General features: G+C 39.1%; 1 protein-coding gene across 4 annotated transcripts in view; it reads right to left on the bottom strand.

Moving 5' to 3' along the window:
* The window catches only part of LOC140196191 (peroxidasin homolog), a 569,369-nt gene that overhangs the window by 81,880 nt on the left and 462,101 nt on the right, over nt 1–25,388 (bottom strand). For all 4 annotated transcript variants that reach the window (XM_072254973.1, XM_072254982.1, XM_072254999.1 and 1 more), the window contains 3 exons: nt 22,057–22,165; nt 18,987–19,144; nt 8,915–10,418 (listed from right to left, as the gene is read on the bottom strand). In XM_072254973.1, the coding sequence (XP_072111074.1) occupies nt 8,915–10,418; nt 18,987–19,144; nt 22,057–22,165 (1,771 nt within the window). The remainder of the gene's footprint in view (nt 1–8,914; nt 10,419–18,986; nt 19,145–22,056; nt 22,166–25,388) is intronic.

Raw genomic sequence — 25,388 nt, 5'->3', positions numbered from 1 at the left:
GGTTGTCCCATGTGAAGGGAAGAGTGATGGACATAATAATCTATTTCTTCCTCTTTCAATCATTTTCAGGCATTCATAACAAAAGACTGCCATATGAAGTGCCAAATTCCAGTCTGACTCCACAGGATATGTTGGGTAATGGTTGATAAGAAACAAATGTGCAAACCTCCACAGGAATGTGAAGATTGAAGCTTCACTCATTATCTGTGATGAGAACAGTCAAATCATGTGTAAAGGGCTGCAATTTCCTTTTCAGCTTGACTTGCTGTTGCTGTAAGATTGAGGCAATATAATGGAGGTTTGGAGTAGGAAAACCCATCAGGAAAGAGAAAGTTCATCCTCTCCCTTATCTAACACTGATAAATTCAAATGATCATCAGTTACATTGACAGACTCTGTAAAGTTGTCCTTGGCCAACTCTGAGGTTAGAATTGTGCAGAAGCACATGACATATTTCATTTTACATGTCCTTGTTGTCACTTCATGCCTTGTACCCCATTGAGGTTGACGCAAGACACTTGATGCGAGGGACAAGGCATTTTGTAGAGAACTGACCTCTTATTTCTACCCTCTTCTTGCAGCTTGCCCTATTCTTTGCCTTTGGATTAATCTTGCTGTTATGCTACACCCCAAAGGAAATTATACTGATTTCCCTTCTGTGGCAGTAACTAATTATAACTGATAAACTCAACCAGGAAGCAAATGCATGCAATTAAGAATTCTTTGAAATATCTGTGCTCCTTCCTTGTGCACAATACTTCCAATACACTGAAGCACAGAGTTCTAATTGTTAATACCATTCCACAGCTGGCGTTGTGACCTGCATATTTTGCATATTCAATTTGCAGCAGCTAACACCCTTTGCAATATAGCAATTGTGATAATTTTGTGATATAAGCTTCCATGCATTATCATCATAATGCAACAAATTTAATGCCCATAACTCCCAAATAAAGCATATTGGACGGCTGAATTTTGTTTCCTGAACCTACTCTATCAAATACTTCTAGCACTTTAAACAATTAAATTAGTTCAAACCTTTTAATATGAATGCAGCTGTTTTATAAAAAGATGGAAATATGTAGAAGACCAGGCAGTATTCATGGAGGGGGAAAAACATAGAGGTAGTACTTTTGGTTGATGTCAAAGGCTCACTATGGCTGAAGCACTGATTATATTTTGTATCACAGCATGCCTGTGCCAGCTTCATTGATTTATTTCTGTTTACTTGTTTTTTTAGAAACTTAAATCCCAATTCACTTGACTCCTACAGTGTTCCTAGTTTCTCAAGATTTGAAGAACATTTTCGTGGGTCAATTGATGATGATATTATCATTTTCTATGCTTCTTCAATGTACTCAATTGACACATTCACTTACCAAATTCCTGTTTCATTTGAATTACTTATTTTGCTAATTCAGAGAAATCTGTAAATTGTCTCATCTAAATCTGTATTTTTCCTTCTATATTAATCAATCCTGTCAAACACTACTTAACATACCCCGACAAATTGATTACATTGTCTATATTCCCATTTTTCACTTCCCTTTCAAGAATCTACCTCCAATCTGCTTGATCAGATTGTGCCAATAATCTTTATTTTGGAACATATATGGAAAGAATTTAGGAAATGTATATAAAAAACATTCCCCAATATTTCATTTTCTTGTGACTACCTCAAACATTCAGCTAGATTAGTCAGATAGGACTTGCCTTTAACAAACTTAAGTGGAATCTCTCTCGCTAGCTCATATACCAAATAAGGAGATGAGTTTGTGGTCTCTAGCAAATTTTCCTCCATTCCTCAGCTTATATCTAGTCTCTGCAACTGTTGCATGCTATTGGCACTCAGACCAGGATGTTGATGAAAGTGTCCCTAAGATTTCTTAATGGGAAAATAAAACCTAATATTAATTTTAAAACCTTCAAAAAACTTTCTTTTGGTGCGATTAGTATTTAGCCCACAGCAAGGTTGATAGATCCAGGAGTTTTTTTTCCCCAAATCCATGTTCTGCTGAACCGTAATATTTGCAACCTTTTCTGGTGGTCGAAATTAATGGTTCAGGGTCAAAGCTGAAAACAGCCATAAGACTGTCAAGGTATTTAACTCCTGCCAAATATATAGGATGTTCTCAGGTGAATACAGTTCAGCTTATATAACTGAATGCATTCTGAGCAACTGCCTTCATATACTTTATATGGCACCACACATATTACTTATTTTTAAACAAATACATCATTGATGTCTGCTGCTTTTATAAAATGACTCCCTATTTCTCACTTCTCAAGTGAAATGGACTGGAAAGTTAGCAAAGTCTTTGTTTGTTATCCTAAAGATTATAGGTCATGACACCTGTGATGAGAAAGAGCAAAAAGCACACAGCTGAAGGAACTTAATGAGCCAAGCAGCATCTATTCGTAAGGCCAGTGATGTGGGGATGGAACTGGACTCTCTGACGGTGGTGTCTGAAAAGAGGATGCTGTCCAAGTTGCATGCCATCTTGGACAATGTCTCCCATCCACTACATAATGTACTGGTTGGGCACAGGAGTACATTCAGCCAGAGACTCATTCCACCAAGATGCAACACTGAGCGTCATAGGAAGTCATTCCTGCCTGTGGCCATCAAACTTTACAACTCTTCCCTTGGAGGGTCAGACACCTTGAACCAATAGGCTGGTCCTGGACTTATTTCCTGGCATAATTTACATATTACTATATAACTATTAATGGTTTTATTACTATTTAATTATTTATGGTGCAACTATAACGAAAACCAATTTTCCCCGGGATCAATAAAGTATGACTATGACTATGACTATGGGGGGAGAGAATATGTGGATATTTATGCTTCAAACCCTACATCCATTCTGAATTGTTGGTTGTTGGTTGCTATAACCTAAAACTGAGTGACATTATGGCACAACAGTCTATGCTCCTGCACCTTTAGAGAGATATATAGACACATAAACTATTTATGATATACTTTTTTTGTAAAGAGACTGGGACTCTTTTTTCCCTCCAGTCCTAATGAAGGGTCTCGGTCCAAAACATCAACTGTACTTTTTTCCATAGATGCCTTGCCTGCTGAGTCCCTCCAGCATTCTGAGTGTGTTGCTGACATAACTAGCACAGTCTGCTTGCATTCAGATCATCCACACTGCAGTTAGTTGGATAGAAGCAAAAATTATCTGCGGCTATTTACGCAAGCTATCTGATGTAAATATATAAGGAAGTTTATATAACTAATTAGTAACTTGATTTAGATTATGTTTTCCAAGCTTGGTGAACTGTGAAGCTTCTTGCTCTCAACTGGTAATAACTACAAGTACAGTACTTGCGAAATATTTGAGAATGTTTTAATGCACTTAAGTATAAAATTCATATTAACACAACTTGTGGCATCTTAAGATAAATATTAGGACAAGGGGAAGATTAATGTAGCAAATGCATGATCAGAAAGAACTTTACCATGTGAAATGTCTGATGATGATACAGGCAAAACTATATTTCATTTTATAAATTCATATTGTAGGTGGAGTGGATGGTTTCTGAATTGGATTCTATAGAAATTAGAGTACAATTAAGTTATTCTATAACTTATAGTGACCATATAGTCCAAGATAAAAGATATTGCCAGCCATTAGACTAGCATCTAATATCTACAGTTACAACCACAGAGGCAGTAGGAAGACTACCGCCAGCTGGCTGGAGCATTGGTCATTGACTTCAGGTCAGCATGTAAAATGATAATTTCGATCAGTTTGATTGGTGGTCAACAGTAGTTTCCTCTTCCTCCGTGCTCCAGGTAAAAGCAAGCATTATTTTCTCTAAGAACTTTCTATCATAGTGGTTGCTGCAGGGTTTGGTGCAACTTTTTTTAAAAATGCCCAGAATCATCATGTTCATAGCAGTCACAGTAAGCTAATTACTCTTTTCAGTGTTAGTCACCCAAGAAATGATTTCAGTCTGGTTTAGGAAGCAGCCTGTGATGTTGTTACAGTGGCCTATCTAAGTCAGTTAGTCATCCATTCAATATATGAGAAATTACCCTTGTAAGTCAGCATTACCGCAATTATTTTCTATCTGACAAACAGGCAAAATGAAGTCCAATTTACTGTTTGAGTCCTGTGGCTAAGCTGTTTCAGGAAAATTTCTCAAATAACAATGCTGGCCACTTAAAGAGAGATTCAATTTTTCAATGCTAAGTCACTAACTTTGCTGGATTGCTGATTTTTCTCTCTGTTTAACTTATAGCATTTGTCAGCTGTTTCCTATTATTTCTGTCAGAAGTCCATGATGATTTACTTAGGCCTCCTAGGTTGTCATATCATTTTTCTTGTTAGCATGCAGTATAAATTCTTTCAGAGAAAGTTTAAGGGCGACTCACTGACATAATTTTAATGTATAATGAAAACCGGAGGAGTGATTTATACAGGCATTTGTTTTAGTAAAGGCATTGTTTACCCATAATTCAACAGTAACATCGCCTTGCTAAGAAAATACATATGAAGTTCTGCAGTCAGAAGAATAAGAAACAGCTGAAGAAGATTCACTAGAATTAAATGGTAAAGGGGTGGGTGGGGGGGCAAGAAAAAAAAACAATGGTTACAAAGAATCAACTCAATCTTTGGTTTAGCTATTTTTAAAATTTTATCATTAGTGATACAATTCTTATTTGTAGCAACTTTAAATCCTGTATGTTTTAACATGTAACTGCTGTTTTAAGTGGAAGTGGACAATATTATGCTTCAAAGTTGCTACAAATAAGAATTTTGTCACTAATGAGTCTTGTGAAAGTGAAACTATGGGTCAGATTATTCTTGTTACAGTTGGATTGAGAACTTTCCAAATCTGTTTCATTTACATTTGAATTTTTGGTATTTTCCAAGCCACAGGATTAATGAAGCGCACAGAGGCTTGAAAAACCTGTTTTTAGAACTAGAATGAACATTTAATGTTTGAATTGCTGTCATTTTTTTTTGACAGGAACTTAATTTCTGACTTGGATATCAAGAGATATTTTTATAACTTTCAGAGTATTTTGACTACTGGAGAGAAGTTTGTTGCTTACACATCTAAAATTTTCATTTATGAAACTAATACGCATAAAAGACCGAATTACAATTCTGGGAAGTAACTAGCCAAGTCTGTATGGCAGAGTTTAGTCTGGTGGTAGAACCTCATTTTGCACTTGTGTAGGAACTTTGGTAAATGAAAACATGCCAAAAGTATTTCAGAACAAAGCAAGGAAAACTTGATACTGAGCTTGGCCAAAAAGATAGATTTCAAACAGCGTAGATATGGAAAAGATGATGTGAATTACAGAGTCACTTCTAGAAATAAGGAGCTGAACAGCATAAAACTCAGTGGCCAAAGATACAATAGTTGAAACATGAGAAGCAAAAGGCAAGATGAGAATTTTAAACTTGTGCTTTTTCCAGAGAAATGCCCAAATTTTCTCTTGGATTTTAAGGAAACAGAAATTTCTCGGAGTTAGATATGACAAAAGGACTTTAAATTACTTTTAATAAATAAAGAATTGAAGGATTTAGGGAATCCAGTTGGCAAAAGGTTTGAATAACCACCATTAGAGTCAAGTGCTAAATAAGTGTTACCATAAACAACTGTAGAACAAGTGTAAGGATGTCTCATGGAGATAGTAAGGATCTTTGTGAAACCATATGAATTATTATGTGGTACTTGTATCCCTATCTTCAAGGAATAATGCACTTGTCCAAGAGGTAATGCAACAAAAATTCAATGGAATAATCTTTGGAATTAGGAATTGCCCTGTGGAGAATTGACAGATCCCCCATTATCTGGTTATCAGTGACTACCAGCTGAACTGGATCAGTCATATAAATACCACTGCCTCAGGAGCAGGTCAGATGTTAGGTATCCTGCAGCAGGTGATTATCTCCTGACACCTCAAGATCTTTCCACAATCCTCAAATCAGGAGTATGATGGGATACTCTCTACTTTGGCTCTTGAGAGCAACAGCAACAATTCTTAAGAAACTCAACAACGTGAAGCAATCCGACTATGATCAGTCATGCACCACAAGGATCGGTGCAGGACCCATTGTTGTTTGTCATATGGTTTAAGGATTCGAGCAAGAATCCAGCTGGCATGAATACTAAAATTACGTTATACCAAAATTGGCGGCGTGACAAAGAATGTAGGTGGTTGTCTAAGGTTATGATAGGATTGAGATTAACTGGGAAAGTGGCCAAAGCAAAGAAAGATGAAATTTAACTCAGACAAGTGCAAAGCAGTGCATTTTGGGAAGTCAAAACAGAGTAGGACATACACAGTGAATGGGAGCACGATGGGGTGTGGTATAGAAAAGAGAGACCTAGGTAGAGAAGTACATAGTTACCTGAAAGTAGTGACACAGGTAGACAAACCAGAGAAGAAGGTGTCTGACATGTTTGTTTTCATCAGATGGGGTAATAAGTACAAGAGTTGGGATACTGGTGAGACAGCACCTGGAATACTGTGACCAGCTCTGGTTGTCCTACTATAGAAGGATTGTACTTAAGCTGGAGAGGATACAGAAGGGATTCACAAGGATGTTGTCAGGACTGGTGGGCGAGAGTTATCAGGAGTAACTGCATGGGCTGTGACTGCTGTTCCTGGAGTGAAGACGCTAAGGGGTGATTTTACAGAGCTATATTAAATCATGAAGGGTAAACATAAGGTTACAATCTTTTTCATAAGGTAGGGGAGTCTAAAGCTAGATTGCATAGGTTCAAAGTAAGATGCAATATTATAAAAGGAACCTGAAGAGTAAGATTTTCCACACAAAGGGTGGGGTCCTAAAGAACGAGCTGCCAGAGGAAGTGAGAGAGGTCAGTACGATTACAATGTTTAGAGATACTCAACATCAATGGAAAACATGGAGTGAAAAATCTGGGGGGTGGGGATATGGGCCCTCTAAATGCAGGCAATTTGGATCTGCAGAGAAGATCATCTTGGTTGGCATGGATGAGTTGGGCCGAAGGGCCTGTTCCATGCTCTACAACTCTATCACTGACCAACTGGCTGGAGTGTTCAGGGACATCTTCAGTTTCTTTCTTCTGCACTGATGTTCCCATCCGCTTCAAAATGGCATTGATTCATTATGTTTTTGCACACACACCAAGTTATGTGTTATTAATGCTAATCTATGTTTGTCTTTGTCTTGTAATGTACTGTGCTCCTGCTGCAGAAAGCTAATGTTCATGGCATTTATACCCCACATATGTATAGCTATGACAACAATAAAATTAAACTGTGACTATATGACATTGATTGACACCCCATCAATCAACCCAAACATTCATTCACCCTTGCCTGGCAGTTGCAATGTATGCTACTGACAGAATGAACTGCAATTACTTGACCAGCACCTCTTAAACTCATGGCCTCTACCAAGATGTGCAAGAGTAGCAGGGGCAAGGGAGACCAGCACTTGTAGCATAGCTTACTGTCCAGGTCAAGCACTCAGATATATTGCTGGTCTTTTATCATCACTAGACCCAAGCGCTGGTGTTGCCAAAGCAAAGTACTATGGGAGTACCTTCATTATAACAGTTGCAACAATTCAAGAAATCTGCATGGCATCACTTTTGTAATGGATTTTAGGAATGAACAACGTGCTGGCATGACAGCCGGATCCTAGAACTGAACATTAATAAAATAAAGGCTGAGACTACAAATTCTGCAATGTGGAGTCAGATGTAGTCCAATGGAAATATACAGTATACTATTTTGTTAGAATGGAGAGATTAGAACTCAAGGGCATGTTATCGGTATCAGGAGTCTGATATGTTGGACTGCAATGAGAAACAATTTCATTTCTCCAAAGATTCTGAATCTTTGGAATTCTGTATCTCAGAAGTCTATGAATGCTTAGTTATCTGGCATTCAAGGGTGAGACTGATGGATATTTCAAGCATTAAAATAACATTAGCATTTCCTTAATGTTTCAAAGTGGACTTCTAAAATAAAAACTTGAAGGCCCTCACGAAAAGCATTCCTTTCTCCTGATCCCTTCCCTTCTCCCAATATGTCTGGTCACCACCCACCAGCCTCTCAAACTCCACCTAGTCTCTCTACTCTTTGACCTGCAGGGAAAAGTTCTATTAGTCTATCATGCAAAGCTCAACTATTGTTCATTAAGTCCAAGACTTTCATTTGCTATTCTAACTCCATAGTCCCTGAAGGATTTCTAGCTCATTTTTCAAAATTGTTGCAATTAGCCTATGTCAATCAGATGCCAATGATATGTTCACAAATTCACTGATGTTACAAGATGCAAATGACATAAAACATTATTTTCTCATTCAGTATTTGCTTAGTTTCTAAGACCCCTCAATCAAGGTTAAAAACTGAAGTCACAAATGAAACTCTTGACACACGTTTAATTCTTTTTCCATTGAATTGGGAAGATTCAGACCTGAATATGCATTTAAGATTTCAGTACAAATCGCAAACAGAAAAGATCTTTCCCCATTGACTAATTTGGGCTGAAAATTCCCTATCTTTTCTTTTGATTCAGATGAAAATTACTGGTGAACTACTCCTTGCAATTCAGCACCATGCTGACTATTCCCTTCTGAGCACAAAAGATCCTTTCTACTTTTTTAATGTTAATATCATTTTGATATATACTACAATAAGAAAGGAGTCAATCCTTTTCCTAAACATGATATTTTAATTCATATATACAATTTCAAAAGCGATCTTCGAAAGTGATTCAAGTTCAAGTTTATTATCATTCAGCCATATACACATATATAGCTAAATGAAATATCATCCCTCTGGGGCCAAGGTGAAATGCACAGCACATATAATTTGATCATGGTTATAAAGAATATAGCCTTCCCTCCACATAATCAGCTGTGTTCAGAATAAGACTGCACTCACCTTTTGAGCTTGTCTATAACTCTTGGATTCTTGATCTCATTTTGCAAGTCCTTGAAGTTCCTGATAGTACTCATGTTACAAAAAACTCTGTAGTCAAGGTATGAAGGGATGCCATGGTCACGGCCTCTCTGGATGTTCATCGCTGCCAGGTCCAATGCAACTGCGTGAGCCATTGAAAAGAGCCTCTCTGTCAATTCTGAATTAAGAAGCTGCGTGGGGACTCGCATTTTCCCTGCAAAGGCAAAGAGGCCCCGGAGAAGTGGATCGATGCCCCCTTCTTGGATAATTCTGAAGGGAGAGAAGAAGGCCTTATGCAGAGGAAGGTGACCTTCAGGAATTGGCTGAAAAGAACTGTTGAGACGTTGGAGAATGGGATTGATCAATGTGTGGCCAAACCGAAAGGCTGCTGTGGCAAAAGCGTTCAAAATTCCTCCATTTACATTTGGATTGTAGTTTGTGTATGGTCCCATCAGTTTCATTCCCACATCCCCCAGGATTTTGGGGAGCCAGTGTTTGTATGTGATATGCTGCATCTGTGCACCAACGATTTTGCGCGCTTCATGATAGATGGTGTCACCATCCCAGTGTGGATTGAGTCTCAGTAGCTCGGCCGCAATGCGATTATGCTCACGATACCACAAGGTATGCACGGCTGTCAGGGCAACCTGCTCATTGGCCCGATGATCCCCAGCAAGGAAGCAGGGAATTGGGCTTTCAATTTCATCCCTCAAACATTCTACGGTTTGATCTGTGGCAAATGGTAACAGCCGTTTACCAGATCCCGGCACGATTTCACCTTCTTTTAACAGACCACGCTGGCTTGTAAGGTCTCTAAGTTCCATGGATTCATGGTCTGTGGTGCCATATACGTTAGATGCATCTATGTAGGATGTTAAATGATTAATCTGCTCTCTGGCATACACAGACTTCATCAGCAAGGAAGTCATCCCACTGCCACATACTGGACTGGAACGAACAAAAAACATGCATCGAGCTCTCCTCACCCGAGGGTCATTGTTTGGAATCATAATTGGAAAGCATGGAGGGTCATTATTGCAAATGGAACTGCAAGACTGTCCATCAGAAAACCGTGACATACTGAGAGCTGGCACAGTTAGATCCAGATCATGGTCCAAGAACTGGCCCCATTGCATAAGCATGTGTGTAAATCTGTCATCTGGAGTTATTGTCTCTGTCCCTATCATAGTTGTTGAAACGAGGCGAGGGAGAGGTAAGGGATGGCCGTTGTATGAACGGCTGGAATCAGTACCTCTCGGGAGGCTAAAGCCATTTTCATAAACTGGTTTTAGAATTCTCTCAAATGCTGTAAGTGATGCTCCCCACATTGGATGCTGCAGATTGTTACATGTGCCATCGTGGCTTCGATACTTTTGGTGAAAACATATATCTGAGCAATTTGGCAGCCGCCTGTGAGCTGTGCACCCAGAGAGATTGGCTATTAGGTCCAGGTAATGTGGCGAAACAAGATCATTGTAGCGAAAGTCTGGAAAAAAAAAGCAAAAAGAATCAAGCCAAGCAAAACTACTGAAGGATGGTTATCAATTTATCTTAATGATTTTGACATTTCTTCTTAATTGATTTGAGTTCATCTACCATTTAGAAATGACATATACAAGAATGTACAGTGGGATGTAAAAAGATATAGATGACAGTTAGGAGAAGGGAAAATTAATTGGACCCCAACTGTTTTACCTCAATCAGTACAGCCATCTACATATGTCTTGGATTTCACCCTGGTCAAGTGTGTTGTGCATTGTGCTAACATCTAATTTCATCCCCTGTGAACACTTGTGAAACTAGGCAAAAATACATGAAAAGCAGCACTACAATGTTTTGCACTTAGAATCAGGTGCAGTTCCTATCAGGAGCTGCATAAACAGCATGCAAATCACTGCACAGCTCACTAAGAAGCAAGCCAGAGGTTAAAGAAACACTCCAGAAGGCAACGACAGAACGACTGCAGAAAAGATTGATATAGCGGTGAGCAAAACTGCAGGGGAGAGGGAACACAGTGATCTCCTGCGTTTCTAGCCAAGTCTCAAACAATGGCCTGTTCTGATGACTATGTGATTTGTAAAATCATCAGGTCCACAGCTGATACTTGGTAAACATCTGCCATTCTGAAGTGAATTGCACATTAAAGTTCCCTGTAAGGCACAACTTGACCTAGAAGTGATTGCTATTGTGAGAAACCCTGTAAAAATATTTTTACATGTGTGAAAAATATGTACAAATGGATCCAATTTCTCAACTATGGTTCCCAAGGTTTTCAACTGAAGTTATTAACATATACTGAAAGCTTTCTGGAGTTAGCTCAATTTGAAATTATTCATTTTTTTTCCGCTTTGGAATAAAGCTGACCATCTCATTTTGCATCAAGAAACCAATCTGGTGACAATATGTTGCTGGTAGCGTCATTCATTAGTCCTCAACAGCATTAGTCCTTATCAGAAAACAGCATAGGAAGAGAACACAGCATAGTGGCTCAAGGGATTTTGTAGCTAATGCTGCCTGTTCAGTTCTAACATTTCCAGGCTCTAGAACAGTCAGTAAATATGCAATGTACTTCAATATAATGTTATTTTTTTTCCAGAAATGAAGTAAAGGAATATTTAAAGGAAAAATAAATAGCTTTACCTTATAGTTTACTTAATAATAGGCATCCATTAGTCTCGTGAGACCATGAATTTGTGCCTTGGAAAGTTTCCAGGGTGCTGGCCTGGGCAAGGTTGTATGGAAGACCGGCAGTTGCCCATGCTGCCATTCTCCCCTCTCCACGCCACTGATGTTGTCCAAGGGAAGGGCACTAGGGCTGATACAGCTTGGCACCGGTGTCATCACAGAGCAATGTGTGGTTAAGTGCCTTGCTCAAGAACATAACACGTTGCCTCAGCTGAGGCTCGAACTAGCAACCTTCAGGTCATTAAACCATTTAACCACTTGGCCACATGCCAACACATAGTTTACTTACATTACATCAATCTGCACACAATCTCCATCAGCACAGGTGCACCACAGGACCATGTACTTAGCCCCATACTCTAATCACTTTACCCCTAAGACTGTGTGGACTAAGTACAGCTCCAACACCCATATTCAAGTTTGCTGATGACACCACTGTTGTGGGCTGTATCTAAAGTGGTGATGAAGCAGCATACAAGAGAGAGAATGAAAATTTGGCTGAATGGTGTCATAACAACCACCTCTCACTCAATGTCAGCAGGACCAAGGAACTGATTGTAGCATTTCGGACAGTGAAACCAGAGGTCCATGAGACAATACACATCAGAGGATCAGAGGTGGAGGGTCTGTAACCTTACATTCCTGGGTGTTACAATCTCAGAGGACGTGTCCCGGACCCACCATATAAATGTAATCGCAAAGAAAACACAACACCTGTACTTCCTTAGGAGTCTGTGGAAATTCAGCATGTCATCAAAAACCCTGACAAACTTCTGCAGATGTGTGATGAAAAGTATATTGACTGGCTATATTATGGCCTGGTATAGGGACACCAATGCCTTTGAACAGAAATCCCACAAGAGGTAGTGGATTTGGCCCAAAACGTCACGTGTAAAGTCTTCCCAACCATTAAGCATGAAATGAAATGCTGTCGTCGAAAAGCTGCACCCATCATCAAAGATCCTCACCACCCAGACCACGCTCTTTCCTTGCTGCTGCCATCAGATAGACGGTACAGGTGCCTCAAGACTTGCACCACCAGAACAGTTACTAGCACTCAACTCTCAAGCTCTTGATCAAAAGAGGAGGACTCATCTCTTGAGATGTTCCCACAACCAATGATCTCACTTTAAGGACTCATTATTTCACGCTCTTGTTATTTATTATACTTGCATTTGCACAGTTTCTTGTCTTGTATGCTCTTGCTCTTTCACTGATCCTGTTCTATAGAGTTCTATAGAGTTGCTGAGTATGCCCATAGGAAAAAGAATATCAGGGTTGTATGTGGTGACATGTATGTACTCTGATAATAAATTTTAATTTGCACTGAACCATGACACATTATTAAACACACAAATTTATTATTTCTTTAAGCCTAATTTAACTTATAGATGAACTGGCACACATTACTAACACTTTTGCATTAGGTGAGTCTATTCTACAATATGGATTGTATCCCAATGATTCTCCCAACCAACTTTTAACAATAGTTCATTAGAAAATAATAGCACAATTATTCTTGTGATCACTACTCAGTTATTTCCATCTGCAAGTTGTTATCTCGCTACATTTTCCAGGTGTGTCTGACAATGAGATTTCGTAATAATGCAACACAAAGTGACAAGATCTAATTGCTAAGTTATGAAATCTAATCAGTATTTTTGTATATATGGAGTGGAAAATATTGGCACAAATTAAAGCAGATTGAAGTTAATAGGTAAATATTTATTTTATATTTGATAAGAAATTTTGCTCTATGACTGAAATTTATCACAATTTGATGCAAATTTATTTTCCCTTTGTGAGAAGCTAGAATAAGTGTCTGAAATAACACAAAAACAGCATTAGTGCTTTTAATAGGTTGTCATTATCACAGAAACAGAGTTACATTAAGCACATAATGTGCTACATTTTTGAAGCACATTGTAGCATAATGATCAGCAGAAAGGCACATTGCAATACATCATTTTGCTGGTTTACACGCTATGAAAATTCCCTTGCAAAGTCATGAAGCTATAATAAGCATTTGCTAATTAGAGGGATGGTGATCCTATGCAGTAACTATGTTTAACACAAAGAGCAATATAGAGTTCACTAGCTACTGCTGTTAACTATTTCAGTCCCTTCATTGTTAGCAAAACTGGAAATCAGAAGTAAACTTTTCACTCACCAGAGCAATGCTGGGTACTAGCATCAATTGTCAGCAAAGCCATGTGCCACGGCTCTGTGACATCTCATTGCTGGCTTTCATGAAATGTAATAAAGGTTTAAGCACCTGGAAAAGAAGAGCAAAGTGAATGGCTGAATATTTCAGCTGAGAAATTACGCAATAAAAATTGCATAAATTGTACTTAATCATGGTGCAGGATGGGTGAAGTAAGAAAAAATTTTAAAACCTGGATCTAGGTGGATTTTACATTCCTCCACTTCAAATAAAAGAGTTAGGGACCAATAAGTTGAGAAAAATAGATTTTCCTCTGTCCACCTGCCCTTCCATTGTGGGATAAAGGAGAGGGGAAATGTGGAAGTGTTCCAAAATGACAACGGACATTCTATCACAGTGAATGGTTTTAGTAACCGCATTGACAATAACATATGTTGACAGTTCATTTAAATTGCCTTTTCTACTTCAGGCTAATGGTGTAAACTAATGCCAAGAATTAATTATTGTCAATATAAATGCTATAGGGAGGTAGCTGAATAAACACAAATTCTTAGCTCTTTTTCTTTCATTTGACTGGGATTCTAAACTCCATGTTAGAATAGGCACTTCTATCATGGTTCAACAGGAATGTGAATCATATTCTGATGTTATAGTGACAGCCTTCCTGTAATAATGGGATTGTGTTGGGGTAGGCGACAGCTGGGGGCGGGGGGCATTTAACCATTTGCTCTAAAAAAATTTTAAAAATGAAAAGAGAAAAAGTGATGATTAAAGCTGAAGTAAGTTGCAAGAAGCTATGGGAAAGAAAAAAAAAATATATACCTATCAGTTAAAATGTTAGAATATGGAGCGGGCTCTGAACAAGTATCGATTATTGATCGTGCTTTATTGCCCGGATTTGAATATCGTGAGAATATGTTAGTTCACTGAATACTCAAATGGTCAAATAAGCAAACAAGAAATTCCCAAGGTGAATGAAAGTGCAAATCTATATGAGTAGAGGAGCAAGGCCACATACAGGAGAATAAAGGTTGAGAGATAATATCTTTTATGTTTCAGTTTTCTGCCACAGATTTTGCATTATGATTGCACAGGTGATTCTCTCAGTAAATTCTTATTGGTCATTAAAAGTTGAAATTAATTAAATCCTTTACCCATTCCATTGTGAACTAAGCCTTTTAAAAGAAGCAGAAAGATTCAGCCATTTTGTGTTTTTTTTCTTTTCCAGTTGCTACTTAGCTTTCCACCTTGGAGCCAGCAATGATACACCGTCAAGTTATTGCCTTCTTGGGCCAGATGCAAGATATAAAAGGGAAATCCAGAAAAATAATCTTTGTACAGAATACGCCTTTTAATCTATGTGGCTAAAAGTTGATGAAATTTGTTTCAGTCACATAGACTACACATTGCAAAGTAGATTAACTTGTTCATATGAATGATTATAAATCATATTCCTCTTTAATTTCAAAATTTGTACCTATTAATATGATAATCACCCAGACATAAACTCACCAGATACTTTCCACTTTCATTCTCTTCAACTGCATTGCTAAGTACATGAACTCAGTGCTGTAGGGCCTTAAAACAGTATCATTTCATCTTTTGCCATAACATAACTGAATAACGATATACTGCACTACAGAATTTTAATATTTCACAGCTGTGCAATTATCTTATTCAGTTCTACTGCATATTTATTAGGTGGCTTATAATGTTTTGCAGCAATTCCTTTTACTTTGAAATGTTGCTGTTATATTTCAGGTGTACCACTTAGCTTGTACTTATCAAAAATATATAAACTTAACAAAACTCTGGTTAAGCCACACTTGGGGTATTGTATGTGGTTCAGGTTTGTGGCAATGCAAGGATGTGGTGGACTGGAGAGAGTGTAGAGGAGCTTCACCAGGACATCATTAGACTGGAGGACTTTAGATATGGGGAAAAGACTGGACAGACCGGTCTAATTTTTCTTGTAAATTGAAAGGTGACCTGAGAAAGGAATACACAATTACAATATAGAAAAGGCAGATAATTAGAATCTTTATTTTTTCCCCTATGGTAAAGATCATAGAAACAAAGAGAGAGAAAGGATTTTTTAAATTCAAAAATCACAAATAGGAGAAAATCTGCAGATGCTGGAAATCTAAGCAACAAATACCAGAGGAACTCAGCACATCAGGCAGCGTCTATGGAAAAGAGTAAACAGTTGATGTTTCGGGTCAAGACCCTTCATCAATCCTGATTTTGTGTATGTTGGAAGGATTTTTTTTATATAAATAGAATTTGAAGGGGAAGTTCTTTTATTCAAACCTACACCTCCTCCCTCACTACTATTCAGGGCCCCAAACAGTCCTTCCAGGTGAGTCTTTGGCATCATATACTGTGTCCCGTGCTCCCTATGTGGACCTCCTGTATATTGGTAAGACCCAATGTAGATTGGGAGACCATTTCAACGAGCACCTGTACTCCATCTGCCAGAAAAAGATGGATCTCCCAGTGGCCACTTATTTTAGTTCCACTTCCCATTCTGACATGTCCATCCATTGCCTCCTCTACCTTCATGATGAGGCCACACTCAGGTTGGAGGAGCAACATCTTATATTCTGTCTGGGTAGCCTGCAACCTGATAGCTTAACATTGATTTCTCAAACTTCCGGTAAACCCCCCCAACACCAATCTCTATTCCCCGTTCCCCTCTCTCACCTTATCTCCTTGCCTGCCCATCAGCTCTCTCTGGTGCTCCTCCCTTTTTTCTTTCTTCCATGACCTTCTATCCTCTCCTATTAGATTCCCCCTTCTCCAGCCCTGTATCTCTTTTACCAATCAACTTCCTAGCCCCGCACCGCTCCCTCCCACCCCCGGTTTCACCTATCAACGTATTTCTTCCTCCCTCCACCCACCCATTTCCTCTGACCCCTTATCTTTTTTTTCTCCAGTCCTGCTGAAGGATCTCAGTCCAAATCATCAACTGTTTACCCTTTTCCACAGATGCTGCCTGGCCAGTGAAGTTCCTGCAGCATTTTGTGTGTGTGACTTGGATTTCCAGCGTCTGCAGATTTTTTCTTGTTTTTTTTTAAATCTGAGACTGGTTGATTCCTGGAACTCATTGCCACAGAAGGTGGTAGAATCAGATGAAATCCGTATGTTGAAGAGATATTTTTGACAAGAAATATATAGATTCAATGCAGGCAACTAGAATAAATGTAGATAGGCAAAAAGGCCAGCATGGATAGATGGGCAGAAAGGCTTACTTCTGTGGTGTATAACTCTACAAAAATGGTTTAAATAAACAACAAATATATTTTTGTTCTTATGGTTAGATGAATCAGGGTATCACAAAACTCCTTGCTCCTCTTTGAAGATGATCTGAGGGGCAAGTTTTTGACACAGAGGGTACTGGTTTTCTGGAACAAACAGCCAGATGAGATGGTAAAAGCCAATACAGTTACGATATTTAAACAGGTGTTTAAATAGGATAGACATAGATGGATGCAAACCTAATACAAGAAAGTAGTGATTAGTGAGGCCAGGGAGCACAGTCAACATGGATGAGGTGAGCTTAACAGGCCTGTTTCTGTGCTCTACAATTCTGTGATTCTGAATAGTTTCATAGAATCCTTTAACTGGAACTAATCTACTGATAAGCTAATGAGTTGTAAGTTAAATTATGGGAAAGTCTGATAAAATTCAAAGGGATGGTTCAAAGAAAGTATCCATCACTGACGGAAACCACAAAAGCAACTGGATATAAACCATATAACAATTACAGCAGCGAAACAGGCCATCTCGGCCCTTCTAGTCCATGCCGAACTCTTACTCTCACCTAGTCCCACCAACCTGCACTCAGCCCATAATCCTCCATTCCTTTCCTGTCCATATACCCATCCAATTTAACTTTAGACAACAACATCGAACCTGCCTCAACCACTTCTACTGGAAGCTCGTTCCACACAGCTACCACTCTTTGAGTAAAGAAGTTCCCCCTCATGTTACCCCTAAACTTTTGCCCTTTAACTCTCAACTCATCTCCTCTTGTTTGAATCTCCCCCACTCTCAATGGAAAAAGCCTATCCATGTCAACTCTATCAATCCCCCTCATAATTTTAAGCACCTCTATCAAGTCCCCCCTCAACCTTCTATGCTCCAAAGAATAAAGATCTAACTTGTTCAACCTTTCTCTGTAACTTAGGAGATGAAACCCAAGCAACATTTTAGTAAATCTCCTCTGTACTCTCTCAATTTTATTGACATCTTTCCTATAATTCGGTGACCAGAACTGTACACAATACTCCAAATTTGGCCTTACCAATGCCTTATACAATTTCAACATTACATCCCAACTCCTATACTCAATGCTCTGATTTATAAAGGCCAGCATACCAAAAGCTTTCTTCACCACCCTATCCACATGAGATTCCACCTTCAGGGAACTATGCACCATTATTCCTAGATCCCTCTGCTCTACAGCATTCTTCAATGCCCTACCATTTACCATGTATGTCCTATTTTGATTAGTCCTACCAAAATGTAACACCTCACATTTTTCAGCAAGAACTCAGGTTTAAGTTAAGCCGAACAGAAAAAATATAAAATAGTAAGTCATCAGGAAAAAACAAACTGTGGGGAACTCCACATTAGAATTTATATCTTTATGGAGGCAACCATAAATAACGGTAAATATGGAATACCACCTCAAGCTGTGCAATTATATAGAGAAAGAGAGTGCTCACTAAAATCTCAAACAGAAGAAACATAAATTCAGTAATGATATAAGAAATATTTTATTACAAAAGTCTTGATTGCCAAGAAAAGTAAATTGAGTGAGACATACAAAAAACTATCAGACAGCTTTTGATTGGCAGAAGACTTAATACGACATGTAAAAACTACTAAATATAGCTAAGGAAATCTGAACAAGATATATTGAAATACTTGCTGCAATTAAAATCAGATGTAAGGATGTGTGTAAGTGATTTTTTACCTTATCTGTTAATCATTAAATATTCCAATTTACATTTGATATTCATAGCATATACAGTACCCTTAGTTATAATCCAACAGAGATCATACTTGGTAAACAGGAGAAAAACAAGGTATTGATAATTGCTATTATCCTTATTGCTAATATAGTTTACCTCTGTGGGCATTTCAGATATGTTTGGAAATCTCTGGTTATTTTGTTTCTCTTTTGAATAAGGACCATACCTATGCCTTCGAAGTCCACAGTTAAGCCTTGCTTGACATGGTCCTGTATCAGCTGTAAGGTCCGTTCAAAGATCTCTCCTGCTCTTGCTGTCTCCACAGTGAAGGGATCCCGTGGATAGCGGAACAAAGCCAGCAAATCATTAGGGCTGAGTGGACGCCTGGAAAGAAAACATGAAAGGAATGTAGACTTTGACAAAGCAATGCAGTTAGAATTGTATAATTTATATTAATTAGACAATGTACATCGCTCCTTTAGAAATGTATTTATCTGTATTTAAATACTTTCGGTGCATTTGCCTGAAATAAACCTCATCCCATCATCAATCTGATTTCAAGATTCACATCACAATTCAGAAAATGACAGCTGCATTGCATTGCCCACTTCTCAAATTTGGGCTTATCGCAGTTGCGCTGTGTGCATTTTCTAAATTTTCTTTGTTCAGTAATTTTGGTTGTTTTGAAGATTTCACCAGAATAAAGATTTCTAACTTAAAATTTGGAATCAGTATTAACTCCACCAATCCAACAGTTTACATCTCAAAAATTAAGGTAACTGTCTGTTGGAAACAGACAATTGCCTAAAACTTATGTGCAAATCAGCGTGCAATATTGTTTTTGTGGACCAATGACATGGAAATTGAGGAGAAGAGCAATTCTGTTATGATCTAACTGAAAAGGTTTGACTGACTGACTGAACTCTGCTTCGGTTCACATGCTCTCTTAAGGCTGTAAACACAAGAGACTGCAGATGCTGGAATATGGAGCTCAGCAAAACAAACTGCCAGATGAACTCAGCAGGGCAAGCAGCATCTCTGAGCTCTGTGGTGAGAGGACTTAAAACATTTCAGGTTGAGACCCTGCATGTGGACTGATGTGGATCCTGCCCTAGAACATTGACAATTCCTCTCACCCACAGATGTTGCTCAACCAACTAAGTTTATTCAGAACTTTTTCATGTTCTATAGCAGCCATTTTAACTGATGGCATCAACTTACCTCAGAAACTGATCAAGAAGAACTGTTAAAAAATCTAAGGGGAGTTATTTAAATGTAGTATACCACAGAAGTACTTGTGTTGCAAAAGAATTGTATCTAAGAAGTGGTAAGGCAAGTTACGTTCTTCACAGAGAAATCTTTGCTTCTCCTACAACCTAGTATTAGTTGGGTACTCTGGTAGATTTGAGAACAATTGAAAGAGGAGGAATGCCTGCCTCCCTATCCAGACTATATACAATGTAGGAACATTCTAGATCTGGAGTGTGTCGGGGCAGGGGTGGAAGAATAGGCAAGCATAATGATCAGGGAATCACTAAGTACAGAAATGCCACCGTTAACCATTTTAGTTCACTAACCAGAAATGTTACAGGCAAGTTCCTCTGCATTAATATGCTGTGCCACAACTTTCTCTCTCCTTTTATTGTGTACTAACAGTGAAACCATTTATCCAACCACTACACGCAATGACACACTGAAATTTAGACTAGCCAGTAGTAAAAAAAAAGCTGATTCACAATGAGATGATTTTCATTTAGAAATCAGCAATGTGGATTATAATCTTTTGATACCATTATTGTTAATATCATTATTGTTTTGCACAATTCCTCATTCTACAACATAACAGAACAGGTAGAAGGCTGGCACTCCTAAGATAATGTCCTTTGGGATTCCTTACATGTTTCATAATTTCTGCTCTGATAGTATCTGATCGGCATCAAGTACAACCGAAAAAAGTCAAGAGAAGCGGATTCATGATGAACTGAAGCTAATCTATAAACTACTGCATTATGAGTTTTGCCAGCTTGAGTAATGAGCAGATGTTCAAACACTAGATATTCATTGTATTCATTATAAGGTTTCTAGCTGATGATTTAAAAGTTCAAGCTGGCATTTTCTGAAGAGTACAGCTTAGGGACTGAACTTGAAATTATGTCCTCCAGTTATGTTGCCAGTGCAAATTTATATGCAAATAATCTACAAATCTTTTTAGCATTCGCACAAAATGTGATGGAAACACAAAAAGAATGTAATTTGAATATCGGTTGGAGCACAATCCATGGAAGGTTCTAAGGTGAAGAACAGAAAAAGGAGATGATTCCTCTTTCCCCTTACGAGTAAAACTGGAAAATAGAAAATAAAAAGCACACCACTCCCAGTCTTAAAAAGTTAATTGCTGTGTGACGGAATTCCATTATCTTCTCCAAGGAATGATGTTGCCAAGAAGGCTACTGGGAAGAAAATCTGCAGTTCTTTATAAACAGAGGATTACAACTGGGACAGGCCTCCCAGCTCTAGGTCTCACGTGCAGTCAGGAGCCAAGCAAGAAAAAAAGTGCATCAAGGCACAGTAATGGAAAAAGTCAGTGGCCTGATCTGAAACAAAGACCTCTTTGAACACACTCTCATAACTTTAAGAAAGAATGAATTAATTATTGTTATGGCAACAACAGTCCACAGCACCAACATTTTTAATTGAACGTAAATTAATATTCAAAAGTTACGTGGTCTTATACGTTCTTATATAGAGAGGAAGCCAAATAGAGTTTCATTGTAGTATGTATAATGTCAATAACGATCATTCAATTCAATTCAAGTCAATATATCAGCAATCAGGCTAATTATACAAATTGAAGAGCCTGGGAAGGAAATATTCCTGAGGATCAGGTTGGTTCAGGAAACATTATGTTAATGTAGGTAATTCTCTGTAACTGGTCACCTATAATCTGGACATGCTTAAAAAAATACGTTTCCATTTCTGTGAGAATTGTAATGAATCTCAGCATGAAGTCCTAGTGCAACAACGGGTCCATCAGTGGTATGCTGCAATTGAGCAACACAATAGTACCACAAAAATTTTGATTCCAGGCAAGCAGTATCAATTCCCCAACTCTACTAAAAGAGGTGTCGTGTTCTGAAGTACCTACCCAAAGAGGGGTCAAGGAATGAAATGAGATGGACCCTTGTGGCAGGATAATGTGGAGTCAACAGTGTTTAGAAAATAGAGTCAAAGGTGTTGAGGGGGGGTGGGTGAGGTAGATAGGAAGAAAACTGGCTAAGGAGAAAAAGATTACTTACTTGGTAAACAGTACTCTGCGTGTTGAGTTAATTGCACTGTCAACGCTATTAATAGCTTCACGAATAGAAGACTCAACAAAGTTGTCCCCAGTCCGACTTCTCTGTGGAACTGGAAAGAAGTAAAAACAACTAAGAACTGAGGCTAACATTCTTTCGAAACAAGGGTGCACATTGCCCCTAAACAGAACACTCAAACTGAAGATTCTGAAGAAATCAAATATGTCATTAGCAGTATGTGGGGAGGCTATTCTGATAGGGGTACCCCTCACATTAATAGCTAAGAGAATAAGGTAAGCACCTTCATCTGCCCATTGTCCCTTCCACCAATCACCTCCAGCTTCTTGCATCATTCCCACTTTACCCCTTCACTCACCTGCTTCTCAACACCCCCCCACCTCCCAAAAAACCATTTGCAAACTCTTGCTCCACTCCTTCCCCCCATCTTTTTATACTGGCCATGTTCCCACTTCCTTTCCTGTCCTGATGAAGGATTTAATACCAAAATGGCAACTGTCCAATTCCCTCCACAGATACTGCCTAAACTACTGAGTTCCCCGAGCTCCTTTGTGCATTGTTCCAGTTTTCCTGTATCTGCAGTCTCGTGTCTCCAACATGCAGAACCGCTTGTTTTTGTTTTCCTGGGTGTTCAAAGGAAGTGCAAGCAAATCTGAAATTTGGGCAGAAACTTGCAATAATGAAAAGCCTCTACATAATGAATAATGGCACTTAACTAACCACAAACTTCGAAACACAAGTTGTTGTAATGTATGGCTTCAAAGACTGAAAATTCAGTTTCTGTAAATTAATCAGATTCCCAGAATATAAAACTAACCAAATGCAAAAATGAACTTCAAGCAAAGAGCAAGAAATTGCAGGCCCTAGAAATATGCAACAGAATTTACAAGGGTATGGCTGGGAGTGGAGGGCCAGGGTTATAAGGAAAGTTTGAATTGGTTAGAACTTTATTCCCTAAAATGTAAAAGACTCAAGGGAGATTTAATAGAGATATACAAAATTATGAAGGGTATAGGCAGGGTAAATGCAAGCAGGCTTTTACCACTGAGGTTGGGTGAGACTACAACAGGAGGTTATGGACTAAGGGTAAAAGGTGAAATGTTTAAGGGGAATATGAGGGGAAACTTCTTCACTCAGAGCATTGTGAGATTGTGGAATGAGCTACCAGCACAAATGATGCATGCAAGCTCAATTTCAACATTCAAGAAAAGTTTGTATAGGTACACTGATGCAGGAGTATGGGGGGAGGGGTTATTAACCTGGTGCAAGTCAATATGAGGACAATATGAGTGAGGTTGATGTTCTGGAGCATGTTGATATTAAGGGAGAGGAGGTGTTGGAGTTGTTAAAATACATTAGGATGGATAAGTCCCCGGGGCCTGATGGAATATTCCCCAGGCTGCTCCACGAGGCGAGGGAAGAGATTGCTGAGCCTCTGGCTAGGATCTTTATGTCCTCGTTGTCCACGGGAATGGTACCGGAGGATTGAAGGGGGGCGAATGTTGTCCCCTTGTTCAAAAAAGGTAATAGGGATAGTCCGGGTAATTATAGACCAGTGAGCCTTACGTCTGTGGTGGGAGAGCTGTTGGGAAAGATTCTTAGAGATAGGATCTATGGACATTTAGAGAATCATGGTCTGATCAGGGACAGTCAGCATGGCTTTGTGAAGGGCAGATCGTGTCTAACAAGTCTGATAGAGTTCTTTGAGGAAGTAAGCAGGCATATAGATGAGGGTAGTGCAGTGCATGTGATCTATATGGATTTTAGTAAGGCATTTGACAAGGCTCCACACGGTATGTTTATTCAGAAAATTAGAAGGCATGGGATCCAGGGAAGTTTGGCCAGGTGGATTCAGAATTGTCTTGCCTGCAGAAGGCAGAGGGTCGGGGTGGAGGGAATACATTCAGATTGGAGGATTGTGACTAGTGGTGTCCTACAAGGATCTGATCTGGAACCTCTACTTTTCATGATTTTTATTAACGACCTGGATGTGGGGGTAGAAGGGTGGGTTGGCAAGTTTGCAGATGACACAAAGGTTGGTGGTGTTGTAGATAGTGTAGCGGATTGTCGAAGATTGCAGAGAGACATTGATAGGATGCAGAAGTGGGCTGAGAAGTGGCAGAGGGAGTTCAACCTGGAGAAGTGTGAGGTGGTACACTTTGGAAGGACAAACACCAAGGCAGAGTACAAAGCAAATGGCAGGATACTTGGTAGTGTGGAGGAGCAGAGGGATCTGGGGGAACGTGTCCACAGATCCCTGAAAGTTGCCTCACAGGTGGATAGGGTAGTTAAGAAAGCTTATGGGGTGTCAGCTTTCATAAGTTGAGGGATAGAGGTTAAGAGTCGCGATGTAATGATGCAGCTCTATAAAACTCTGGTTAGGCCACACTTGGAGTACTGTGTCCACTTCCGGTCGCCTCATATAGGAAGGATGTGGAAGCATTGGAAAGGGTACAGAGGAGATTTACCAGGATGCTGCCTAGAGAGTATGCATTATGATCAGAGATTAAGGGAGCTAGGGCTTTACTCTTTAGGGAGAAGGAGGATGAGAGGAGACATGATAGAGGTGTACAAGATAATAAGAGGAATAGATAGAGTGGATAGCCAGCGCCTCTTCCCCAGGGCACCACTGCTCAATACAAGAGTACATGGCTTTAAAGTAAGGGGTGGAAAGTTTAAGGGGGATATTAGAGGAAGTTTTTTTACTCAGAGTGGTTGGTGCATGGAATGCACTGCCTGAGCCAGTTGTGGAGGCAGATACACTAGTGAAATTTAAGAGACTACTAGACAGGTAGATGGAGGAATTTAAGGTGGGGTTTTATATGGGAGGCATGGTCTGAGGGTCGGCACAGCATTGTGTGCTGAAAGGCCTGTACTGTGCTGTACTATTCTATGTTCTATGTTCTAATATGAATAGGCAGTTTGAATGGTTCAGCATTGACTAGATGGGCCAAAGGGCTTGTTTCTGTGTGGCAGTATTCTATGACTCTATTACCCGAAACTGAAAATACTGGGATACACAGCAGGTCATGCAGCAGTTTGTTGGGTTAATTACATTTCATCTGAACTGGTAACTATATTTATTTTGCTTTCTACCATTTCCATCTTCCACCTTTCCTCTAAACCTAATCTTTTTTGAACTTTGATGAAATGACAACAACCTGAAATGTTGGTGTGTTCATCTCTGTGCAGATGCTGCCCAGCATGTTGAGCATTTCTAACATTTCTATTAAATATTAGTAGACCTAATCTAGGTCTTTCAATATTCAAAAGCTTTCAATGAGATCCCCCCCGCCATCCTTCAAAATTCCAGCAAG

Source organism: Mobula birostris, chromosome 1 (genome assembly GCF_030028105.1).
Source record: "Mobula birostris isolate sMobBir1 chromosome 1, sMobBir1.hap1, whole genome shotgun sequence".
Classification (NCBI taxonomy): Eukaryota; Metazoa; Chordata; class Chondrichthyes; order Myliobatiformes; family Myliobatidae; genus Mobula; species Mobula birostris.
This window is presented reverse-complemented; position numbering and strand designations above follow the sequence as displayed.